General features: G+C 59.1%; 1 protein-coding gene across 2 annotated transcripts in view; it reads right to left on the bottom strand.

Moving 5' to 3' along the window:
• Positions 1-1,556: 1,556 nt before the first annotated feature.
• Myom2 (myomesin 2) overlaps positions 1,557-25,364 on the bottom strand; it is a 60,463-nt gene continuing 36,655 nt past the window's right edge. For both annotated transcript variants that reach the window (XM_048330705.1, XM_048330704.1), the window contains exons 20-37: positions 23,326-23,504; positions 22,317-22,431; positions 21,603-21,759; positions 21,411-21,517; positions 19,635-19,679; positions 18,954-19,090; positions 15,562-15,706; positions 15,384-15,443; positions 14,182-14,249; positions 12,202-12,315; positions 11,964-12,051; positions 11,247-11,285; positions 9,657-9,762; positions 9,180-9,343; positions 7,927-7,963; positions 6,999-7,021; positions 6,528-6,583; positions 1,557-2,942 (exon numbers count right to left, since the gene is read on the bottom strand). In XM_048330705.1, the coding sequence (XP_048186662.1) occupies positions 2,628-2,942; positions 6,528-6,583; positions 6,999-7,021; positions 7,927-7,963; positions 9,180-9,343; positions 9,657-9,762; positions 11,247-11,285; positions 11,964-12,051; positions 12,202-12,315; positions 14,182-14,249; positions 15,384-15,443; positions 15,562-15,706; positions 18,954-19,090; positions 19,635-19,679; positions 21,411-21,517; positions 21,603-21,759; positions 22,317-22,431; positions 23,326-23,504 (1,955 nt within the window). In that variant the 3' untranslated portion in view covers positions 1,557-2,627. The remainder of the gene's footprint in view (positions 2,943-6,527; positions 6,584-6,998; positions 7,022-7,926; positions 7,964-9,179; positions 9,344-9,656; positions 9,763-11,246; positions 11,286-11,963; positions 12,052-12,201; positions 12,316-14,181; positions 14,250-15,383; positions 15,444-15,561; positions 15,707-18,953; positions 19,091-19,634; positions 19,680-21,410; positions 21,518-21,602; positions 21,760-22,316; positions 22,432-23,325; positions 23,505-25,364) is intronic.

Below are 25,364 nucleotides of genomic sequence, written 5' to 3'. Positions count from 1 at the left end.
AGGGCCACGAGGGGCTGGGGATATGGCCTAGTGGCAAGAGTGCCTGCCTCGGATACACGAGGCCCTGGGTTCGATTCCCCAGCACCACATACACAGAAAACGGCCAGAAGCGGCGCTGTGGCTCAAGTGGCAGAGTGCTAGCCTTGAGCAAAAAGAAGCCAGGGACAGTGCTCAGGCCCTGAGTCCAAGGCCCAGGACTGGCAAAAAAAAAAAAAAAATAGGGCCACGATGCCACAGGTACCCTGAGCCTAAACTAGATTTTAATGGGCTGCTCTGGCTGCCCTGGAGGATGGGTGGCAGGGCTGCTCTGGCTGCTGTCACTTCTTGGAGCTGGGCTCTGCCCCCCTCCCACCCGCCCCCCAGCCTGTCCAGGAGACAGGAAAACCCCGCTCCTCCCCAGAAACACCTGTGAGGGACGGAGAAGGCGGGAAGGGGAGGACCAGACCTGCTCTCTCCTTCCACACCCGTCCCCCATGCGAGGCCATCCCCGAGTCCCCACCCGGCAGGGGCGGGTACCTGGAGTACAGGCACGCCCACCTCACCTGGCTCTGTGGGGACTTTAATTGGAGGGAGACTGCGCATGTGTGGGGACCGGACTCTACGGACACTTGCTGCTCCTTCCTCTCAAGTCTGCTGTGAACCTGAAGCTGCGGAACTCCTAACCGTCTCGATTCCTTCCCGTGAACCACAGTTGCGAAACATCCACAGCGAAAAGGCTAACCTTGAAGAAAAGCAATGTCTGCTTGTCAAACTCGATGTGGGAAACACATCTGCCGTGCCCGCCATACCTCGGGCACCGCGGCTGCCACCGGCCGGAACAGCCTGCTTCCTGACCCAGGAAGACCTACTGCCCCCCCACCCCGGCTTGCTTCGGGGGGACCCTGACTGCGTGACTAAGGACAGGCCTTGTGTTATTAGGACATATTCAGACTTCAGGACACCTGTGGCCACCTGCAAAAAAATATAACAAGATAGCGTAAAACTTGGTTTGGCCTTAATGACCCGGAGAGAGAGCGAGAGACGTGGTCCTCAGCCCGGAAGCGCCTTGGTGCTGCAAAGCGACAGCCGCAGGGACGGCAAGGGGACTTCCGGCCGCACTCAGAGGAGGACGCTACCGCGAGGCTCACGCACGCTCCTCTGCTCCCTCCGGAATCCCCTCCTGATGCGCCAACCACTAGAGCAGAACCCAGCCCTCGCCCTCACACACACGGTGCACGCGCACGCGCACGCGCACACGCACACGCACGCGCACACGCAGGCACGCACTCCCCACACAGGTTCCCCCACCCCAGCCTGAGTACCAGGCCACCTCTCTGACTCTTGTACGGTGGAACGGTGACGTGGAGGCCCTGACCCCCGCCGGCCAGCAGGGGGCAGCAGGGGACAGCGCAGGGGGCCGCAGGAGCTTTCCGGAAGCCAGACAGACACACTTGGCTCTCAGTGTCCTCAGTTCACCGTCCATACACGTGCAGCTGTGAAATCGCGTGAAAATCCATAACTGAACAAGCCAGGACAGAAGGGCTGGGCAGAATTTAGCTTCAGAAAACCACACAAGGTGAATTTTAATGCTTTATTGGCATGAAACTAAAACAGTGGCCCCAGGCAATATCAGATCTCCAGCAAGGTCCTGGAACTTCCAGGGCTGCAGCCACCCGCGTGGCCCCCAAGACAGAAACGGCTCTGGACACCGGAGACGACTCCTTCCACCACTGAGGCCACAGCCACGTTCCTACCACTGAGGCCACAGCCACGTTCCCACCACTGAGACCACAGCCACGTTCCCACCACTGAGACCACAGCCACGTTCCCACCACTGAGACCACAGCCATGTTCCCACCACTGAGGCCACACCCATGTTCCCGGGACCGAGCCCACAGCTACGTTCCCACCACTGAGACCACAGCCATGTTCCCGGGACCAAGACCACAGCCATGTTCCCGGGACCAAGACCACAGCCACATTCCCGGGACCGAGACCACAGCCACGTTCCCACCACTGAGACCACAGCCATGTTCCCACGCCCGAGACCACAGCTACGTTCCCGGGACTGAGACCACAGCCACGTTCCCACGCCTGCAACCACACGCGGGCCCTGGCCTCCTGCTCCCACCAGCTACCTGCCATCCACCCTCACGTGCGTGCAAGCCGTTCAGCCTGTGGACAGAAAGCCACAATCACCAATGAAAACTCACAAGCCTCACATGCCATGACGGACCGTCTGACACCTGTCATGTCACCCGAGGAGTACAAGCCAGGTGGGACATCACTCGGGGACTGCCTGACACGCGTGACATCACTCGGGGACTGCCTGACATGCATGACATCACTCAGGGACTATGACACACGTGACATCACTCAGGGACTTTTTGACATGCGTGACATCACTCGGGCATGGTCTGATGTGTGATGTCACTTGGGGACTGACACTCGTGACATCACTCAGGGACTTTTGGACATGCGTGACATCACTCAGGGATGGTCTGACACGTGTGATGTCACTCGGGGACTATCTAACACATTGTGTCACTCGGGGACTATCTGACACACATGACGTCACTCTGCTCCTGGCCTCCAGGGCCAGGACACTGCATTCCGACCACGCCTAGACACCCCCCCACGAACCCCCCTCATTCAGAGGCAGAGGTGGAGGCGGGGATGAGCTTGGGCTTGGCCTGCTGGGGTACAGAGAGCTCTGGAATCTTCTCTCCGTGCTTGTACACGCTGACGGTGACATCGATTTTCTCCCCTCCGTACTTGTTCTTGACGTTGATGCTGTACTTGCCGGAGTCCTCGGCGGTCACCCCGGTGATGGTGAGGCTGACGTACTTGGACTGCTCCACCTTCACCGAGAAGTGCTCGCTCAGCTCAATGTCCTTGTCGTTCTTGAACCAGACCACCTCAGGGTCGGGGTTCCCAAACACTGTGCAGGTCAGATTCAAGGTCTGCAAAGGGAGGGGGTTAGTGAGGACAGGCCCCGCCAGTCACACCCGGTGCTGTGGCTTCACATGTCCTCCTCCACTGCGCTTCAGAAACGCAGACACTACGCGAACCAGACGCCGCGCTATCGCCACGGGAGGCCCCGAGCCCGTGTCCCTGCAGCACCTGTCTCGGGATTTTCCTGTGCTGGGGATGGAAGCCAGCGCCTCACACGGGCCGAGCAAATGCTCTCCCGCTGCGCCGCGTTCCCAGCCTGCAGCGCCGGGTCCTCGGACCTCAGAGGGGATGCAAGCTAGCTGACAGAGGACAGGAAGCGCATGGCTGCCCTGCAGGCTGAGCAGCGAAGTCCAACCAGCTCCACGTCCTCCTTACCCTGCTCCAGAAAGAGAGCTGCACTGCGCCCCGCGTCGCTGCATCCATCCCAGCTACGTGCACGAGGGCTGCACTGCGCCCCGCATCACTGCATCCATCCCAGCTACACGCACGAGGGCTGCACTGCGCCTGCGTCACTGCATCCATCGCAGCTTCACACACGAGGGCTGCACTGAACCCAACGTCACTGCATCCATCCCAGCTACACGCACGAGGGCTGCACTGCGCCCTGCATCACTGCATCCATCCCAGCTACACGCACGAGGGCTGCACTGCGCCTGCGTCACTGCATCCATCGCAGCTTCACACACGAGGGCTGCACTGAACCCCACGTCACTGCATCCATCCCAGCATCACGCACGAGGGCTGCACTGCGCCCTGCATCACTGCATCCATCCCAGCACCACACACGAGGGCTGCACTGTGCCCCGCATCACTGCATCCATCCCAGCACCACACACGAGGGCTGCACTGAGCCCTGCGTCACTGCATCCATCCCAGCTACACGCACGAGGGCTGAACTGCACCCCATGTCACTGCATCCATCCCAGCTACACGCACGAGGGCTGCACTGCACCCCATGTCACTGCATCCATCCCAGCTACACGCACGAGGGCTGCACTGCACCCCATGTCACTGCATCCATCCCAGCACCACACACGAGGGCTGCACTGAGCCCTGCATCACTGCATCCATCCCAGCACCACACACGAGGGCTGCACTGAGCCCTGCGTCACTGCATCCATCCCAGCACCACACACGAGGGCTGCACTGAGCCCTGCGTCGCTGCATCCATCCCAGCACCACACACGAGGGCTGCACTGCACCCCGCATCACTGCATCCATCCCAGCATCACGCACGAGGGCTGCACTGCGCCCTGCATCACTGCATCCATCCCAGCACCACACAAGAGGGCTGCACTGCGCCCTGCATCACTGCATCCATCCCAGCACCGCACACGAGGGCTGCACTGCGCCCTGCGTCACTGCATCCATCCCAGCACCACACACGAGGGCTGCACTGCGCCCTGCGTCACTGCATCCATCCCAGCACCACACACGAGGGCTGCACTGCGCCCTGCGTCACTGCATCCATCCCAGCACCACGCACGAGGGCTGCACTGCACCCCGCGTCACTGCATCCATCACAGCACCACACACAAGGGCTGCACTGCACCCCGCAACACTGCATCCATCCCAGCATCACGCACGAGGGCTGCACTGCGCCCTGCATCACTGCATCCATCGCAGCACCACACACGAGGGCTGCACAGCGCCCTGCGTCGCTGCATCCATCCCAGCACCACACACGAGGGCTGCACTGCGCCCCGCGTTACTGCATCCATCTCAGCTACAAGCACGAGGGCTGCACTGCGCCCTGCGTTACTGCATCCATCCCAGCTACGCGCACGAGGGCTGCACTGCGCCTGCGTCACTGCATCCATCTCAGCTACACGCACGAGGGCTGCACTGCGCCTGTGTCACTGCATCCATCGCAGCTTCACACACGAGGGCTGCACTGAACCCCACGTCACTGCATCCATCCCAGCACCACACACGAGGGCTGCACTGAGCCCTGCGTCGCTGCATCCATCCCAGCACCACACACGAGGGCTGCACTGCACCCCGCATCACTGCATCCATCCCAGCATCACGCACGAGGGCTGCACTGCGCCCTGCTTCACTGCATCCATCCCAGCACCACACAAGAGGGCTGCACTGCGCCCTGCATCACTGCATCCATCCCAGCACCGCACACGAGGGCTGCACTGGGCCCTGCGTCACTGCATCCATCCCAGCACCACACACGAGGGCTGCACTGCGCCCTGCGTCACTGCATCCATCCCAGCACCACACACGAGGGCTGCACTGCGCCCTGCGTCACTGCATCCATCCCAGCACCACGCACGAGGGCTGCACTGCACCCCGCGTCACTGCATCCATCACAGCACCACACACAAGGGCTGCACTGCACCCCGCAACACTGCATCCATCCCAGCATCACGCACGAGGGCTGCACTGCGCCCTGCATCACTGCATCCATCGCAGCACCACACACGAGGGCTGCACAGCGCCCTGCGTCGCTGCATCCATCCCAGCACCACACACGAGGGCTGCACTGCGCCCCGCGTTACTGCATCCATCTCAGCTACAAGCACGAGGGCTGCACTGCGCCCTGCGTTACTGCATCCATCCCAGCTACGCGCACGAGGGCTGCACTGCGCCTGCGTCACTGCATCCATCTCAGCTACACGCACGAGGGCTGCACTGCGCCTGTGTCACTGCATCCATCGCAGCTTCACACACGAGGGCTGCACTGAACCCCACGTCACTGCATCCATCCCAGCACCACACACGAGGGCTGCACTGAGCCCTGCGTCACTGCATCCATCCCAGCACCACACACGAGGACTGCACTGCGCCCTGCGTCGCTGCATCCATCCCAGCTACACGCACGAGGGCTGCACTGCGCCCCGCGTCACTGCATCAATCCCTGCACCACACACGAGGGCTGCACTGTGCCCCGCATCACTGCATCCATTCCTGCTACACGCACGAGGGCTGCACTGCGCCCCGTGTTACTGCATCCATCCCTGCACCACACACGAGGGCTGCACTCCACCCCGCGTCACTGCATCCATCCCAGCTACACCCATGTGGGCTGCACTGCCCGCTGCATCACTGCATCTATCCCAGCACCACACGAGGGCTGCACTGCGCCCTGCGTCGCTGCATCCATCACAGATACACGCACGAGGGCTGCACTGCACCCCACGTCACTGCATCCATCCCTGCACAACACAGTAGGGCTGCACTGTGCCCTGCATCACTGCATCCATCCTCACACCGCACACGAGGCCTGCACTGCGCCCTGCATCACTGTGTCTATCCCAGCTACACACACGAGGGCTGCACTGGGCCCTGCATCACTGCATCCACCCTGGCACCACACATGAGGGCTGCACTGCGCCCTGCATCACTGCGTCCACCCTGGCACCACACACGAGGGCTGCACTGCACCCTGCATCACTGCATCCATCCCAGCACCACACACAAGGTCTACACTGCGCCATGCGTCACTGCATCCTTCCCAGCACCGCGCACAAGGGCTGCACTGCTTCCTGCTTCGCTGTGTCCATCCCCGCAGGACACACTCAGGCTGCACTGCGCCCTGCGTCGCTGCGTCCATCCCGGCACTGCACCGCCTGTGCGCTCACCTTGCCTTCCATTATGGTCACCACGTCGGGTAGGCCGCCAATCACCTTGCCACGATCTGCAGTGGGAAAGACCAGGTGAAGGCAGCCCGGGTGCCTCGGCCACTACGACGGGAGCCCCGCGACGCCCGGGAAACCCCAGGGGGCCACAGGGAGCGCTCACGCCCCCAGGAGACAGGGTGGGGGACCCAGCCCGGAGGCCTTGGCGCCCAGACAAGGAGCAGGGCCACGTGCAGGGGAGGGAGGCCCGATTCCTGACTGGGTTGGGAGGGGCGGTCTCAGCATGTGGGGGGCACAGTCTTACAAGGGTAGGTGGGGGGGAGGAGAAACAGGTGAGCAAGGAAGAGAAAGGCTGGAAACTGAGGCCAAGGTCATAGGACGGGTCTGGGACGGGGGAACGCGGCTTAGAGGCACACAATGCGTCGGGTGGAATTTGGCTCCTTCCCCCTCCCGCCGTCACGCGAGCATACTTACTCTTCTCCGCAAACGCGGCAGCCCTGGGAGGGACGGGGGGGGGGGAGACAGGGGAGGGGAAGGAGAGAACACAGAGAGCACTGAGAAGCTCTGCCGGGGCCCGAGGCCCTGAGCTCAAGAGCAACGCAAGAGGGAAAGTGCTGGTCTGCAGTGGGGCCCCTAGGGTTGAGGTGGGGCCCCCAGGGCCCGAGATCTACGTACTTCCTCCTGAATACTTAGTCCTCGCCCAAACCACTTAAAATGCCTACTAGAACATCAATGAAGTACAAGTACTCAGTACATTGCATTGCTTAAGACGTGATAACCCGGCCCACATGCAAGCTATTTGCCCACGCTCCTGACCACCGCCAGGCAGATCTCTGGGCGCAGAATCTGCCCGAGTAGAGGGCTGGCAGGTGCTCTTCCTAAAACCTACACCGTGCACTTTGAGCTGGGAAAGGCCAGTCATCAGGGCGCTGAGGCCCACAGGGAAGGCGAGCACCCAAACCCAAAGGTGAGAGCGCTGCTCTCTGCCAAGCTCAGCACAGTGCCCTGGAGACCTTAGGTATTTTCTTAATTGTTGGTTTCTGGTTCATCTGGCCACTCAACACAGATGTGCCCGTGACCCAGCAAGTGCCCGGGGCTGCCCTCCTCCACCCGCACCCAGACAGACTGATGTGACATGACCAAGCCTTTCTTTTAAAAAGCTGCTCTCTGCCCCATGTCACTGAGGTCGTAATGATTTAGGAATGTATCGTTTCGATCACTGAAGGTTCCAGTTATCCTAGAAAAGCGGTTTGCAACTGCTCTTATGGAACCGTAGGTTCCTTTGTGTCCCGGGAGCAGCACATTCCCGAGGAGACCAAAGCGTTCCTACAGGAGTCCCAGCCCCCAGACCCAGAAGGGACCGCGGCTCTATCTGACAGCCTAGCAAGCAAGCCGTCCTTACTTGAGTTGCTGGAATTCGGCAAAGGCTTCATCAAAGGCTGGAAGAGAACAGTGCAGACATTAGGAGCCGCTTTGTGTGTCTAGCCACTAGACAGGTCCATTAATAGAAAAGTGATAAACAGCCAAGTGAACACACTGATTTTCGGGACTCATTCTTTATTTGAATTGTTGCCATTCTGTCAGCATCACTGAATCGCCGACACAGTGTGTCAGGTGCTAATGTGCTAAGTTCTCCCACCCTGTCACGTGACCACTGACACAGTGTGTTGGGTGCTGATGTGGTGGGCTCTCTTACCCTGTCACATGACCACCAACACTGTTTCAGGTGCTAACGTGGTGGGTTCTCTTACCCTGTCACGTGACCACTGACAGTGTGTCAGGTGTTAATGTGCTAGGTCCTCCCACCCTGTCATGTGACCACTGGCACAGTATGTCAGGTGATAACATGCTAGATTCTCCCACCCTGTCATGTGACCACTGGCACAGTGTGTCGGGTGCTGATGTGGTGGGCTCTCTTACCCTGTCACGTGACCACCGACACCGTGTCAGGTGCTGGCGTGGTGGGCTCTCTTACCCTGTCACATGACCACCGAAACAGTGTGTCAGTGCTGACGTGGTGGGCTCTCCCACCCTGTCACGTGACCACCGTCACGGTGTGTCAGGTGCTGGTGTGGTGGGCTCTCCCACCCTGTCACGTGACCACCGACACGGTGTGTCAGGTGCTAATGTGGTGGGCTCTCCTACCCTGTCACGTGACCACCGACACGTCGTGTCAGGTGCTGGCGTGGTGGGCTCTCCCACCCTGTCACGTGACCACCAACACTGTGTCAGGTGCTAATGTGATGGCCTCTCCCACCCTGTCACGTGACCACCAACCCAGTGTGTCAGGTGCTGACGTGGTGGGCTCTCTTACCCTGTCACGTGACCACCGACACAGTGTGTCAGGTGCTGATGTGGTGGGCTCTCTTACCCTGTCACGTGACCACCGACACAGTGTGTCAGTGCTGACGTGGTGGGCTCTCCCACCCTGTCACGTGACCACCGACACAGTGTGCCAGGTGCTGACGTGGTGGGCTCTCTTACCCTGTCACATGACCACCGACACGGTGTGTCAGGTGCTGACGTGGTGGGCTCTTCCACCCTGTCACATGACCACCGACACGGTGTGTCAGGTGCTGGCGTGGTGGGCTCTCCCACCCTGTCACGTGACCACCGACACGGCGTGTCAGGTGCTGGCGTGGTGGGCTCTCTTACCCTGCCCAGACAGGTCGAGGGAGCGTTGGTGGTTGTCTTTGCCATCGGAAATCTCGAAGGTGTACTTCCCCTTGTCCTTCTCCGAGGGCTCGCAGATCTGCAGCCAGGCCACCTCCTCACTCCCGCCCACCCGCATGTGCTCGCTGGAGGAAATCTTCGCATCTCTGTGAGGAAACCACGAGGACACGCTTGGCTCTGTGTCTGGATCTCGTGCGTGGATGCGCGGCCCCGCGGCCCCGCGGACCCGCGGAGCAGGCAGGGCTCTGGCTGAGGACGGTTTCGATTCCTCAGAACCGCACCTTCTTCAGGCCAGGTAGGGCTGCGCTGTGCGCTCCAGAGGCGGGCGGGGCGGCGGGGGGGAGCCCGGAACGGCAGAGGGGGAGGGGCAGGGGGACCCGGAACATGGGGGGGGGGGAACCCGGAACAGCAGGAAGCCGGCGCCTGCGAGCTTCCCCTCCCACTTGACCTCACACTTACTTGTGATACCAGTTGATTTTCATTTCTTCCGTGAAATACTTCATGAAACACTGCAGTCTGATTCCTTCCGGCGTGCAGAGGACTTTCAGTGGGGAGGCAGACATTCCTGCAGATGGCAACAGGTGTGAGATCTTGAAGAGGGAGGCTGTGCCGCGTGCCGAGTCAAGCCACCACAGTTCGCGGGGCGGAGCGGGCCACACACACGCGCGCGTGCAACAGAGCAGGTGTGTCTGTCTGCACAGACGTCCTCGTGCTCGAGTCCGCAGCCACGGTCTCGTGTCGCATCCCCCACCACACTTGTTCAGGAAGTCGGCCTTTGCCAGCCAGAAGGATCTGAAAAGCCCTTGGCCGAACACCGGGAGAAACGCATCCTTTTCCAGGAAGAACCGCCCCGCGCCCCTCCGAGCTGAGCTGAGGAGGAGGGGGAGGAGGGGGTAACAGTGCCGACGAACGGAGGTCAACATCATCCTGACGGCTCCCGGCCGACCGAGTGTTGGGAAAATCCAGCCAAGACCACCCAAAAGGAAAGGCAGGAATGGGCAAGAGGGGCTGCATCAAATTAAAACGTTTCTTAATAACACGATAGCAACAACAAAGAAAACAAAAACCAGTTACCGGAACCGAGAGACAATCCACAGAATGGGGAAAAAAATCGCTTCCAGTTCTAGCTGTTCAATATGTAGAAGATTAATGTCTAGAACCTACAAAATATATATATACATATATGTATATATATATATATATATATATATGTTCCTGAGTTATATCCCAATGAAAAATGGGTAAGTGAATCAAAGAGACATCTCTCAGAAAGGGAAATACAAATGGCTAACAGAGACATGAAGAAATGGCCCTTAGCCATGAAGGAAATGCAAACCAAAACTACACTATACTAAGTCAGAACCACGCTAAGATCCCATCTCACCCCGGGCAGAAGGGCAATCAGGAACAGGAACAGCAATGGCTGGCAAGGGTGCCGAGGAAAGGGAACCGTCACAGACGGTTGGTGGGGGTATAAACTAGTGCAAAGACAGTGGAAACCATTACAGAGGTCCCTCAAAAAACTGAAAATCGGCCTACCTCACAATCCCACCCTAGCGCTCTTGAACACACCTCCAAAGGAGTGTAAACCAGCATACAAGAGAGACACCTGCAGATTCCCCAAACGTGGAATCTGCAGAGGGGCCCGACAACAGACGCACGAATAAAGAAGTCAAGGTTCCTATGTCCCATGGAATACTATTCAGCCATAAATAAAGAATGCCCGAGTACATTAGGTCTGTGAATGAAGACAGCAAAACTGAGAGCGGTAGAACAATCAGAGGGTGAAGAAAGTCGGAGTGAGCGAGGCGGTCACAGCGGAGGGACGGTCTGCCTCCCGGGGCTGTTTTGAAGAAGCAATGAAAAGTAAAGGCATCGTCCCAGGCCTGCCGAGGGCGGATGGGAGCTGGGGCGAAGGGAAGCGGCTTCCGGGAGGTCCTGATGCCACCTCATGCCACCTCGCCCTCCAGGATTAAGCACACCCCCGCCCCCCCCCGCAATGCAAATGCAGTGCTCAGAAGGGCTGGCTGGTCGGAGGGCATGGCTTACCACAGACTCGACTCATCGCCAAGATCATGTCCTCGTACACTGGAAGAGAAAGCGGAAAGGTGCCGTCACAGGCGCAATTATAACAGGAATTCTCCCTTCCGGTGTTTCATTAAAGCTGAAGACTGAGACGCCGAGTCGGCCATCACTGTCGGCGAAAGGCCCTGCGCCCCATAAACCCTTCCCGACTGTGGGGTGGGGAGGCTTTGCCCCGCGCCCATCCACCCGTGCACTGGACGGAACGTCGACCGTTCACCGACTTCAGCGGCATCCGTGAGGGGAGGGGCTTGGCTTCTGACGAGGAACTGAGATAGCGCGCAACGCACGCGGAGGGCAAGGTAGTTTCTTCCACAACGTGGGCTATAAAAATATGTGCAAGACCAGGCACCGGCGGTGCACGCCCGTGATCGCAGCTATTTCAGGAGGCTGAGATCTGAGGACTGTGGTTCAAAGCCAGCCCGGGAAGGAAAGTCTGTGAGACTCTTTGTCTTCAACTAACCACCAAGAAGCTGGAAGTGGAGCTGCGGCTCAAGCGGTAGAGCAATGGTGTTGAACCGAACCCTGCCCTGGTCTTGAGTTCTGGCCCCAGGACCCGCACAAAGGAGGAAAAAACCAATGGGCGTGGGCCACGGATGTAGAGCCCGTGGGTCAGTCATGGAGCTCGCGGTGTGGCCCACACTGGGGAACTGTGTGCAGGAGGACAAAGAAGGCCGCATTTACCTTGGCCTGCTATTTCAAGGACAGACACATCTTGACCTCTGTCGTCTTTCAAGGTCGCCTTGTATTCACCGTGGTCCTTCTTGGACAGCTACAAATAAGGCACAGGGCCCATCTGCGTGAGCTGGGTGCTGTGCCGCAACGGGCCCCCGGCACTGACGCCCTCTTCCCCGCAAGCAAGGCAGCCACTTCCTCGTGGGGCTGCGTGGCCGCGCCCCCCCCCCCCCCCCGCGCGCCGTACCTTCGGTATGAGCAGCTCGCAGACCCCTCGCTCCAGGTCGGGCGGTGTCTCTGTGTCATGCAGAACGTCATCCTTGAGCCACTTGAAGACCGTCTCTCTCTTGGTGTTCGCGACCTGCAGAGCAGAAATCCCAAGTGCACTGTGGGCGTCATTCAGGCTCCTGGACGAGGAAAACCCTCAGGACGCAGACCCCAGGCCTGGCGTCGCGCCCGTTTCTATTCTCTCTCTCTCTCTATGACCAAGGTTTCTCTTGCACGTTTCTTTTTTTCAAAATGGCTTTCCATAAAGTGGTAACATGAATATATTCCCTCATATGTTATTCTCCAGATATTTTTCCATGTAAATAATAAACCTTAAAATGCTCATCTACCCCAGTATCCTTAAATTTAAAGAAAGTGATGTCAGAAGACAGAATCAGAATCGCAGGACTGACGAGAGTAATAAATTGCAAAATATTTGCATCTCAGGTCCTACTTATCTAATCTCTCTAATACTTGTGTCCAAGGATTTATGAGCACCAGAAGTCAGGGAATCCGGGGTTCCTTTGAGTGCTTATACGTAGTTCTGCACCCCTGGGGGGCCATCAGGTCCCCAGAGGCCACACGCTAACCTCTCACCCCACCCTGGGGTCCGGGTGCCTGGTGCCAGAGTCAGGAAAGAGGAAAACCCAAGAGCCGCCCTTCGCCTGAGCTCCAAGACGCAGCCCCCCAGCAAACCCAGCTCTGCGGTGCTCCCCTGTCTGCGGTGCTCCCCCGACTGGAGACCTGCACGCGCATCGCTTGAGAAAACGGCTCTTCTCCCGACGCACAGGCAGAGCCCGCAGGCAGCCTCCCTCCTCAGCCCGGGCGCTCCCTCCCCCGTGAACCCCACTGCGCCTCGTCTGCGGAGCCGAGACCTGCTCGAGTCTCTCACTTCCTAACCCCTCTGCAAGGAAACTTCTCTCCTCTCACAAGCATTCCTCCATCTTCCTTCTGAACATAGGAACACAGAAATGAACTACTCACTACCAAAAAACAAATCTAAGCATTTTTCCATAATTAATGTATGACAACGATGGGGATTTTACGAGTCAAAGCTTTATCCCTAAGCGCTCACTAAAAGGAAGGGCGTGAACAGGAGATCACAAGTGAATTTCCAGCGCTGACGATGGCCGGGGGAGCCGGGGGAAGGTTCCTTTCATCCTGTAAACGCCCCGTGCCGCCCTGGGACCCACGCGAGACACGGTCAGTACTCAGCCAGTGCCGCACCGCCCTGCCCCACCCCTGGGGCTTCGCCCCGGCCGCCGCTGCAGCCCCCAGCTCAGCCAGCAGGCTCCGCGCGCCCTTCGTGGGTCGCCTGGGCCCCTCGGAGCTGGCGTTGGCAGTGGCCCGGCCCCCTGGGCCCTGCTCTCCTCCCCTGGGGGACACGGCCCAGCCCTTCCACGCCCTCCCGTCCACTGGGGCTGCCCTGGTGATCCCTGCTCGGGCCAGTCTCCCCTGCGGGGACGTGGGGGGACAGGCACGGAGCCGCGTCTCGGTAAACGAAAGGTTTGTCACTTCCACTGCAGCTTAGCGATGATCAAAGCTGATCTCACTGCTGAATTACTAAAACAGAGCTCGGGGTGTGTCCTTTTCCCCAAACACCCCTTAATCTCCCAGGGAGGCCTTCTCATCATTTTATTTGGCACAACTTCTCAAGAATCCACTTGCTAAGATGCTAAGCATTTATCTTTATAAACTAAGCCACCTTTGGATCTCCCTGAACACGTCCAACGCTGCAATCACTTCCTAAAGGATGGACAAGCAACGAATGCCTGACGATACCAAGTTCCCTCAACCCAAAAGCCGCTCTGGTGCCTGGGTCGTGCCCAGGGAACAGCACCCTCATCACGTGCGCGCGGCCCGAGCACCGCGGCCCTGCAGCCCCCGCCCTGACACAGCGAGGCCTCTGGTCCCTCCCCCCTCCCCCACCTCCCCCCCCCCCCGGGAACGGGTCCCTCACCTTACAGACGAGACGGACTTCACATTCGTCTGTGACATCCCAGCGCAAATACTCAGCAAAGTGAGGGCCTAGGGAGGGAAACGGGGTCTGAAGTGACATGAATGGAGAGGTCCACACCGCCTAGATGTGAAAGACACGCACACGCGTGATGATGTGCGTATACGCATTCGTCATTTCCTTATGCTCTGCAGGATGAAACTGAGATACACATCATGGCCACAATGACAATGACATCGACACCAGTTTCCTGCTGGGCCTGCTTCTCCCACCGGGCCTGCTTCTCCCGCCGGGCCTGCTTCTCCCGCCGGGCCTGCTTCTCCTGCTAGCGCATATCTGGGCCACTGCTCTCCAGCTAAAAGTCCACTGAAACCATTGTATTCTTTCCCAAGGCATATGTGTCTAACCCAACATCCACCAGACGGTACATAGAGGCCTCTAAAGAAAGAGCATTAATAGAAAGAAGAAGAAGAAGAAAGGACAGCTCAACCTAGCCACTTTTAGGAAATGGATTAGTGATTCTCAAAAAGCTTTATCATTTGTATTTATGATAAATGTAAAGGGAAGCCATAGTAATACCACTATCTCATTCAACACAAACATACGGAGAACGTATGTAGTGCTTTCTGTGGCATGAATACATTCCACAAGGTGGGCTTGGGTAGCGCGTGGAATTCCCCTGGCGGGGGCCGGGAGAGCTCAGAGGAGCAGCCCGGGCACTGGGAGCGTGGAGGCAAAGACGTGCCCAGCCCACACCGCCATGCCCGGCGGGAGACAAGGTCTGGTGGAGCTGAATGACTGCAAACGGGGAATGCACAAATACGTCTGGTACACTTCGTGGAATTCTCCAAGTGTGTTCAGTAAGGGAGAACTGGAAGAAATGTGTGTTTGGGAAGAGCTGTCTCTCGAAAGAGTCCAGTTACTCAGCCATCTGCTCAGAGCCGGCCAGTGGGTCACCGCCTTGATGAGACAATGACAGGAAATGTGAATGTAAAACTATAGGGCGAGAAGCTACTGAAGTCAGACGCAAGACTAGAACATAGTGGGAACAGAAAGAGCAACACCCCCCCCCGCTGGAAATGGCAACGCGTTGGACCATTTTACATGCTTTCTAAGTCACCAGGGTGCTGCAGGGTCTGCTTCCAACAAATATCCAAGCAACTCTGTGTGTCACGGTAGCAGAGCACGGCAAGTGGGGTTCTCACCTTGCTTCCTGAGGAATTCTTTCCTTTGAAATTCCGCCTCTTCTAGAACAGCCTTGAATGCTAAATGCAACATTCAAAAAAAAAAAAAGAAGAGAGGAAATACATCTGCTTCTCTCCAGTCAAGAGAAGTTTCTTCTAATTATTTTTATGGGCACGTAAATAGTTCGGTCCAGCATACCATCTCCGATAAGGACTAGCGAAGATTGATTTTTCGCATTCCCGTCTTGAATCTGCACAGTGTAGGTGCCTTCGTTTTCGATAGTAAAGCGATCCATTACCATCTCAATAAGGCCGGTTGATTTGTCACATTTAATTCTGTGTGTCTGCAAGAGAGGGAGGACATGGACAAGTAAATAATGATTTTTTTCCTCCCCATGTAACGGCTGAATCTGCGACCGTATCTTAAGGAATGGTGGTACACAGACAGCCGAAATTCAGTCACCTAAAACACTGAGTGACGCCACCACCGAACACAAACTTGCAAACTCCATTGTGTGCAGCACTGGGCCCGCGTGGGGAGCACGAGCCCCAGGACGCTCCCAGCAGAACACACGCTGCGGAGGACGGGCGTCAGGCGTCAGCGTGCGTGGGACACAGCCCGAGCAGGAACCGAGGGCCGGCTGGTGCGAGGCGCTACCGGGAGAGCAGCCGGCTGGCGACCCCACAGCCCGTCTGTCCCGAGCGGCGGGGAGCTCGGAGCCGACAGCGGGCCGTCCCGGGGCAGACGAACGTGAGCCACACCGGCCCCGCCCGATCGATCCCGAACTCAGACCCAGCCCGGGAGGGCGCCGGGAAGGGAAGTCAGCTGAGCAGGGCCCACAGCTGAGCAGGGCCCACGTCGACGCTCCGCGGGGGCCAGGCACCCTCATCGACTTCCTTTCCCGCCAGACGCAGGAAAGCGGGGCCGAGCCTTCCTCATCTCTGCGACCACCAGGTGCCTAACAGAGCACCTGAACTAGCAATAAATACCCATGACCACACACGCTGCCAGGCTCGGAGAGGAAGCCCAGGAGCGGCCGGCTTGCTCTGCTGTGGGTGATATCCCCATAGCACCTTTTCCAAACCTCTGCTTCTCCTGAAAGGATTCCCCGACTGTCCTAACGTGCCCTCCATCCCGTATTCTTCCCTTCGGCTTCTGACTGAGGTTGTCTCTCTCCAGCTCTCCGATGCCCCATCTGGGGCAGGGCTCGTGCTGTGCCTTTCTGCCCCGGAGTCTCGTGGCTGTGGTACAAATTCACCAAGCACGACGCGGAATCACTGCCGCTGTGCACGGAGAGGAAGACAAGACGGAAGCCACGTCCCCAGGGCTTCCCAGAGAGTCTCAGTGTCTGGAAATCTCTATGACTTCCAGCTTTAAGTGAATGAAGCCTGCCCTACTCTCCCCAGACTCTCACACACACACACACACACACACACACACACACACACACACACACACACACACCTCATTTTAGCTAGAAATCTGGTATTGAAGGATAAAAGGCGGGACGATCAAAATGCTTTGTACTCGTAAACCAGCATGTCAAATTAAAACCCCTCGCACAGCTACTTAAAGATAACGTGTAAAAAGAAATCCCAGTGTTTGTCCACGTACTCCAGCCCGTGACTTGCGTAAGATCTCGGGCTTGGGAGAGGGAACTGGGGTGGCTGCCACGGAGAAGGTTGGGCAGCGCAGGGCCGGGGGCGCGCGTGGAGAACAGAACCTTCCCTTCCCCAGCGGAATCAGCGGCAGCCACGCGCCCCCTCCCCAGACGCTCCGTCAATCCTCCCGCCCCAGCCCCCAGGCAGGGGGCCGACCCCCCGCGAGTGAACGAGCCAGAGCCGGTCCCCAGCTGCCTCTGGTTCCGAGAATAGTCAGAGAAACTTCCAGACAAACGCCCTGTCCTCGTTCACGGGCCTCGGTGCTCACTTCAGAATACGCAGAGGAGAAGCCACAGGACCTGACTCTCATCGGCTCCCGGAAACCAAAGACGCGGTCCTCCCCGGCCCAGAGCCCCGCAGTCCCGCACCGCAAGCCTTGCCATTGCCACTGCACGGCAGCGTCTGGGGAGGTTTTAGAAAATAATTAGTCTTCCCGATACGATGCGATGCAGCCAGATGAAGCCCGGCGATCTCACGACTGCCGTCACAGCCAACTTTCGCGTGACTTTCACAGAGCAGCGTCAACCTTCACGTGTGAAAGTCACCCGCGGACTGCCAATTACACACGTGAAACAGAGTGGCCATATTCCAAAAGATTCGTGATGACACCGTTTCTAAAGCAAGATCTTTTACCACAGCAGGTGGGGAATGGCCGTGACAAGGTGCTCTGCAAATAAGATACCACCACTTTAAACTCCAACGCATTTCACAGCACGACCTCTGCTCAGAGATGTCTCGGAGCGACGCCACGATCGATGCCGGCCCCCACCCTGCGTGCACACCACGACCTCTCACCCTGCGTGCACACCACGACCTCTCACCCCGGAGAGACGCACCCTTTCCTCCTCAGGACGGCCCACCCCTGTGCAGGACTGGAGCGTGCCGTGATTTCCACGGGATGTCCACCTCACCCTGCCCCGCACGCGCACTGACTGTGACGGGCAGGGTCCACCCGCCGAGCTCCGCCACGTCCTCCCGGACCAAGGGCTGGGCTGAGCACAGGCCGTCGGCGCTGACCGGGGGCGGGTGGCTCTCCCAGAGCAGCCCCGCCGGTCCGAGCTCCAGCTACGTGTATGTGATCAGGACCGAGGCGGGCGACCTAGGCCGGCAGCACCCCTGGGCATCGAGGGCAAGTGAACACAACAGGGAGAGACACTCGAGGCTGGAAGACCCCCCAGGCCGCTCGGGGTGGCGTGCGGAGTCCCCCTCGGGGTGCGATCATTGATCAACAGGACGCATAGCTACATAAATATAGGCAGCGCCCTCCCAAACATCCCACAGCCCCCAGGGGAGGTTGGCGGTTATCTGGGGGTTCATCGTACACAGTGAGATGCAGAATGCGCGCCCCGTGGGTACTGGCTGCAGTGCCGGCACTGCGAGACCCAGACAGGAGAACTGTGAGATCAAAGCCAGCCGAGGCCACCTAGCAAGAGCTTGTCTGAAGGAAAAAAGTACTAAAAGTGGAACGAGAGTGGAAGTGCTGGGCCACGGAATATTATGCATTTTTTCGGCTCTACTGCTTCCTTCCTGTAGGTCCCATCCACCACCCCAGGGGGCACCGGGAGGCCCAGGGGTCTGCAGGTATTTTCTCCCCACCTGGCTCTGGGGCTACGGACAGAGCAGAGTTCCCCACAACAGAGCCACGCCAGCCTTAAGCCCACTACAAGAACACACAGCCTGACCGGCCCAGGGCACATCCCCCTTCACCCGAAGGCTGCCCCGAGTCGGGCTCGGGGTCACCAAACCACAGCTAGCCACTCCTCATGCCTCCGCGGGTCCCTGCGTCAGTGGCCCCCGGGGACTCCTGACCCTCCCGCCCCGCGGAACACCGCCAGAACCCACCGCCTTCCGCACCCTTAAATCTCTCACGGGGTGCCGCCCACCTGGGGGCCCGGCCCGCCCAGCACTCCCAGCTCAGTCACAACTCACCTCGCTGTCAGAGACTTCCCTGTCATTAATAACGAAGCGGAAGCTGGCGTCCGGGGACAGGTGCTCGGCCTGGAGCCAGAAGCGAACCTGGCCCTTCTCGAAGATCTCATAGGCTAACTCGGACTTGAGAGGGATGGCTGTGGGGAAAGAAGCCGCCACTCAGTGGTGCGGAAAGCTTGGGAGGAAGAAGGGCTGGGTCCTGCAGGGGCACGCCAGGCCCCAGGCCCCAGGCCCCAGATAGTAGGCCCCAGGCCCCAGACCCCAGGCCACAGATAGTAGGCCCCAGGCCCCAGGCCCCAGGCCCCAGGCCCCAGGCCCGCCTGCTAAGCTCTCGGGGAACATGAAAGTCGGGGGGCACTTGCTGCATTACAGAAACCGGCTTGAGTCAGCCGGTCGCTTTGTTCAAAGCCCCACAGCCCTGGCTCTCCGGGAGCTTTCTGGACCCAGTCAGCCGCTGGAGATGGGCGTGCTTTTCCCAAGCTCGGTGCAGTTCAGCAGCTGGGCATCATGCCCGACAGGTGCTTCTCCTGGATGGGGTGCAGGTCCCCGGGTCCAGGTGTGAGCTCGCAGGTGCCGCGATGGGCAGGTACGGGCCCGAGGGAGGCCACCCTCCTCCCCCAAAGCCCTGCAGAGCACCCCCCCCCCCCAAGGCCTTAGTGCGCCTGTGCCGTGCATACTTACTGGGGTTCTTTATCTCGTGGCTCAGCGCCATCAGACGCTCAAGCTCTAAAATTAAAGGGAAAAACAGTGCTTTGGTGGGTTTTGAGCTGGACGTTCAAAAGTGTGTGAACAACAGCAAAGCTGAACAAGAGCGGGGTTGAAAGCGGTGACACCAAGATTTACTGTATTCACAAGCGGCTTTGTGAACAAGCAAGTCCTTTGTGTAACGAAAGGTGATTGTAAGGCCCACCCCGGGAGGGCTCCGTGCGGATGCCGGTCACCTCCTCCCTCTCTGGGGTCACATCCCATCCGCCCGGCCCTCTCTCCTGCCTTTCTCCCTTTCCTTCTTCCCTTCTTCCTCCCCCCCCCCCCCGTCTCCCCATGCCTCCATCTTGCGTGGGCTGGCAGTTTGCTCTCCCCCCAATGGACTCCTTTCTCCCGGACCACGTGGCAGGCTTCCTTCTCAGCGAACCTTACAGTAATCATGACTACTAAATAAATGAATAGAAAGAGAGGTGTTTGGCGGCAGCACCACCATATCGTTGGCCCATATGATAAGGGAACATGGTGGAGACAGAGCCCAGGAAGGAAGGAAGGAGGGCAGAGCAAGGCAGGGCTGGGGCTGGGGCAGGCGGGGCCGCACAGCCCTGGAACCCGGGGGTCTTCAGCCACCCGTCAAGGGCTCCTCTCCCCGAGCGAGGCCAGCCGGTCCCTCAGCCACTCCTCGGAGTTCTTTACGAAAGCTGGCCTGCCTGCCGGAGCGTCCTTCCCTTCCACCCGTCCTCCTTCGGTTTTGTTAGAGTAAAACCACATTCCGCTCACCACCCCAGCCCTCGCTGTGGCTCCTTCCCACCGGGAAATGGAAAACCGGAGAAAGTTCTCAGCCAGCTGAGAAAAGCTAGAGCTCTAAGCCATGCCTCAGTTCCTCCCCCGTTCCTTCTGTGCTTCCTTCCTTCGCGTTCTTCTCTCCTTAGTAACTTCCTTATGTCTTCCTTCCCTTTCTTCTTTCCCTTCCTTCCTTCCCTCCTTCACGTTTCCCCTCCTAGCATTAGAACTCAGAAATTAGGTGATGGTTATAACGGCAGGTGTGAACATACTTCTCAGAACTGAAAAAGGAAGACAGATTTCTTTCTAACCAAGTGTAAACTCCCCCTGGGGTTTGGTTTGGCTGTGAGAAATGGCTTTCCCAGTTAGATTTCCTGGTGGCTCATGCCCATAATTCCAACTAATCGAGGGGGCAAATATCAGGAGAACACGGTTCAACTCTAGCCAAAAGCTCACGAGACCCCATCTCAACCACAGCCGGGCATGGCTCCACACGACTCTCACCTCCTCTGCGGGAACTCGGCTTCTGGTTCCTCCCTACCTCAGACCTCTCACCGGGCTGACAGGAAGAGCAGAGGGGCCAGGCAGGCTGGAGAGACGCCACGAGACTCTGTGGTTCCAGGACCCGCCCCCTACCTCACACCATGTGCCCGTGAGCTCAGATCTGTGCACCCGCCCGAGCGGGCGTCCCAGCCTCCCCAGCTCCATCAAACACCTCTGCACTCCACATCGTCCCAGGGCCACCTTGCTGGGGGAGGCCTGTGTGTGCCCCACGGTGGGTCCAGGGTTCTGTTTTCATTGTTGTTGTTGTTGTTAATATACCACTTGCTGCAGACCACAGCACAGCAGTCCCCAGACTGTTCACTGTGCGTGGCCAAAAGCTTGGGTTAAAAGCTTGTGTGGAAGAGGTGCGACTGAAGAGGTGGGCATGGAAGCGGTAACGCCGATGGGCGAGTGCCCGGATGCTCTCACCTTCTTCATCCAACACAAAGCTGGAGGACACCCCCTCCGTGTCGCTCACAGACACAGAGTATGTCCCCACGTCCACTTTATCTGGAGTCTTAAAGTACAGCCGTGAGCTGAAAACGAAGAAGAGAGGAGGGGTTAGTCGCTTCTGTCTGCTGCTCCCTGGGGTTCGCGGCGCCCAGTTCCGGGGTGACTTACTGATCGCCCTCCGTGTGGACCCTGAACCTGTCCTGGTCGGCGATCTCCTCGTAGGACTTGCACCACGTGAACAGGGAGGCGTCGGTCATTTCCTGGCAGTCAAACTCCAGGTAGATGTCACCCTGCTCGTCCACACCAGCGCTGATCTCCTTGGTACCTGCGGATGAGAAGCCGGGAACCTCAGGCACACCGCGTCCTCCGTCTGAGTTTATTTTTGGACAGGAGGTGGCCCAGGCAGAGAGCTTATTTTTCGTTGAATCATCACTTCTACTTCAATGTCCACCATGTCTGTCCATGACAGCCATGAGAGGACCAGACACTCCCCGGGGCCAGCGGACGCACGGTGGCCTGGCCAGCTGTGTTCAGTCATCACGCCTCTGCCTGCCTCCTGGCCTGTCCGTCACACTTAGAAAGCCCGGAGCTGCTCGGCTGACCATCCGCTCACGGCCAGGCTCCGCCACTGCAATGGGCCCGCACCAGCGCCTCCCTCGCCACGGCAGCTGTTTGGTTTCTGCTCAGATGGAGGTGTTTGCCCTGTTTGCTGTCACCTGACCCAGCACCTGCCCGTCAGAATCTGTCTCTTAGAAAGCAGGGGCTGGAAGAGGCACTGCTCAGCTCGGCCGTCCAGCGAAGCTGCACACACACACATGCTCACTGCCCGCCATTAGTGCCGCGCAGTAATCTCTGTCATCCGCGCGGAAGGCCCAGGCTCACCTGGCCGGGCCTCCACTAACACTGGCTCCGACACGTCGGAGGGCTTCCCGGGCCCGCTGGCATTCACCGCCCGGACTCTGAAGACGTAGGTCTGACCCTGCTTCAGGTCACACACCTTGAAACAACAGAGGAAAATGAGGAGGGAGAACACCGTCCACGCTGCGTGAGGAACACGCCTTTCCTCTGAACAAGCTTGGGTTTCTGGTTGAAGAGCTAGACGGAGAAAGCCGGAGCAACAGGGAACAAAGGAGACCCATGCAGGGCCTCGCCTGCAGGAACAAACGGATCTAGGAGTCTCCTTTGTTCGCTCTTTGTTCTCTGAAGAAAATGCAAGGTTAAATCCTATTGACTAGCTGCAGTTTGGTGTCCATGCTTAACATAGTCCTGTGGGACTAAATAATATTTAAATACGACTGTTACCTGGAAAAGCATCCTGTGGCCACATCAGAATTAAATCTCTCCTTGTGTGTTTGTGTGGGCACACGGGCATCTGTGTCATGGCTGGAGTCCTCCAAAGGACCTCCCTCCCATTGTGCAACCACTCTGCTGCGGCGCGGTCTGTCCCGGCCCTGGGAAGCAGGGCGTGGCCCCGCTGCAGCCTCCCTCGAAGGACAGGAGAGCAGGCTTCTCCATGCAAAGTACACCTCAGCACACACCGCAAGGAGGGTCAGAGCCCGGGCAGCCCAGCAAACCCCCAGCACACAGACAAGGGACGCGGTGGCTTGCAAGTTGCAAGAGTTAAAATAGAAATGTGTGAAAGGAGGATAGAACAACATGTATCGTATGTGGTGTGGGTACATGCGTGTGTGTGTGTGTGTGTGTGTGTGTGTGGTGCATCACAAGTAGGCTCGTGTTAGCAATCTCAGGAGCTGGGTGCGTTCAGCATGGGGCCTGGTGGGAAGGCCGCTCTGCAGTACCACCACAACCGTGAACCTGGGGACGTGCGCTCCTGTGCTACATGAACCAAAAACACTTTCAGATTAAAAACACACACAGAGGAGCGAGTCACCTTCAAATAGCGGTTGGGAGTCGCTGCCTCGTTCACGGTTGTCCATTCACCGGCACCCTCCTCCTTGAAGTCCACGAGGTACCCCGAGACGGGGCTGCTGCCTGTGTACACGGGGGCCTTCCACAGCATCACGAGCGAGGTGTCCCGCACCTCACAGAAGGTCAGGTCGTAGGCGGGACCTGACGGCCACACAGAACACAGGACCGTGCACTTGCCGCGCCAGACCCCAACTTCTCGGAGCCCACTGCAGCCTGGCAGAGGCCTCCCGCCTGACCCTGGGCCGCCGGGAGCCAGCTTGAGCTCCTGCAGCCCCACTGGGCATCTGGATGATGGTGGTGTGCCCAGAGTAATTCAGGGCTCACTTCTTGGCCCGGCAGACATCAAAGAGAAATGCTGCAGAGGCTGGGGGCTCCCCAACCCCCCCCCCCCGAGCTCTCCGATGCCACCCCAGCCAGATACCACAGCCACAGTGCTGGGCTCCAGAACCCACAAAGCCCACTGGTCTAGACGAGCATGGTGACGTAAGGGAGGGGGCCCGTGGCCACCAGGTCAACTAGAGCACACCAGGGCCCACGCGTGCTGCGCCCACTCTGCACTGGGCCTGCGGGAGGCGCAGGACACCCCACCGACTCCTCCAATCTGGCTCCTTTCCTAAGGGGCCCAAAATAATTGAAGGTAAGTAGGAAAAGAAAAGAGCTGAGGAGAGAGAGAGAGAGAAAGAAGGGTGTGGAGAAGGGAGGGAAAGAGAGAAGAGATGTGGGGGGGAAGGGAAGGGAAGGGAGGGAAGAAGGGAGGGAAGGGAAGGGAAGGGAGGAAGGGAGGGAAGGCTGAGGGACCTACAGTACAGCCTGAGCTAGGAGTTTCTTCAGCTTCAACTTTTGGATTTTCTCTCTCGAACACACTGCCTTTTCTATTTGTTTTCTGAACAACTAGGAACAGAGAAAGCAGGTGCCCCCTATTAGGGAGTTTGTGAAAGCCATTTTATGGTTCAGAGTTCAAAATAAATGGATGGTAGCCTGCTCAGAGGAAAGACAAGAAGTGTCCAGCCCACCCCAGAGCCCCTCTGGCCAGCCCACGGAGAAGGCAGCCAGCCCACGGAGGAGGTGCACAGCCCACGGAGGAGGTGCACAGCCCACAGAGGAGGTGCCCAGCCCACGGAGGAGGTGCACAACCCACAGAGGAGGCAGCCAGCCCACAGAGGGTGTGCCTGGCCCACAGAGGAGGCGGCCAGCCCACAGAGGAGGCAGCCAGCCCACAGAGGAGGTGCCCAGCCCACGGAGGAGGTGCCCGACCCACAGAGGGTGTGCCCAGCCCACGGAGGAGGTGCCCGACCCACAGAGGGTGTGCCCGGCCCACAGAGGAGGTGCCCAGCCCACAGAGGAGGTGCCCAGCCCACGGAGGGCGTGCCCAGCCCACAGAGGAGGTGCCCGGCCCACAGAGGAGGTGCCCGGCCCACAGAGGGTGTGCCCGGCCCACAGAGGAGGTGCCCGGCCCACAGAGGAGGTGCCCAACCCACAGAGGGTGTGCCCGGCCCACAGAGGAGGTGCCCGGCCCACAGAGGAGGTGCCCAGCCCACGGAGGGCGTGCCCGGCCCACAGAGGAGGTGCCCGGCCCACAGAGGAGGTGCCCGGCCCACAGAGAGTGTGCTCGGCCCACAGAGGAGGTGCCCAGCCCACGGAGGGCGTGCCCGGCCCACAGAGAGCGTGCCCGGCCCACAGAGGAGGTGCCCGGCCCACAGAGGGTGTGCCCGGCCCACAGAGGAGGTGCCCGGCCCACAGAGGGTGTGCCCGGCCCACAGAGGAGGTGCCCGGCCCACAGAGGAGGTGCCCGGCCCACAGAGGAGGTGCCCGGCCCACAGAGGAGGTGCCCGGCCCACAGAGGGTGTGCCCGGCCCACAGAGGAGGTGCCCAACCCACAGAGGAGGTGCCCGACCCACAGAGGAGGTGCCCGGCCCACAGAGGAGGTGCCCAGCCCACAGAGAGTGTGCCCAGCCCACAGAGGAGGTGCCCAACCCACAGAGGGCGTGCTCAGCCCACAGA

Source organism: Perognathus longimembris, chromosome 21, assembly GCF_023159225.1.
Source record: "Perognathus longimembris pacificus isolate PPM17 chromosome 21, ASM2315922v1, whole genome shotgun sequence".
Lineage (NCBI taxonomy): Eukaryota > Metazoa > Chordata > Mammalia > Rodentia > Heteromyidae > Perognathus > Perognathus longimembris.
This window is presented reverse-complemented; position numbering and strand designations above follow the sequence as displayed.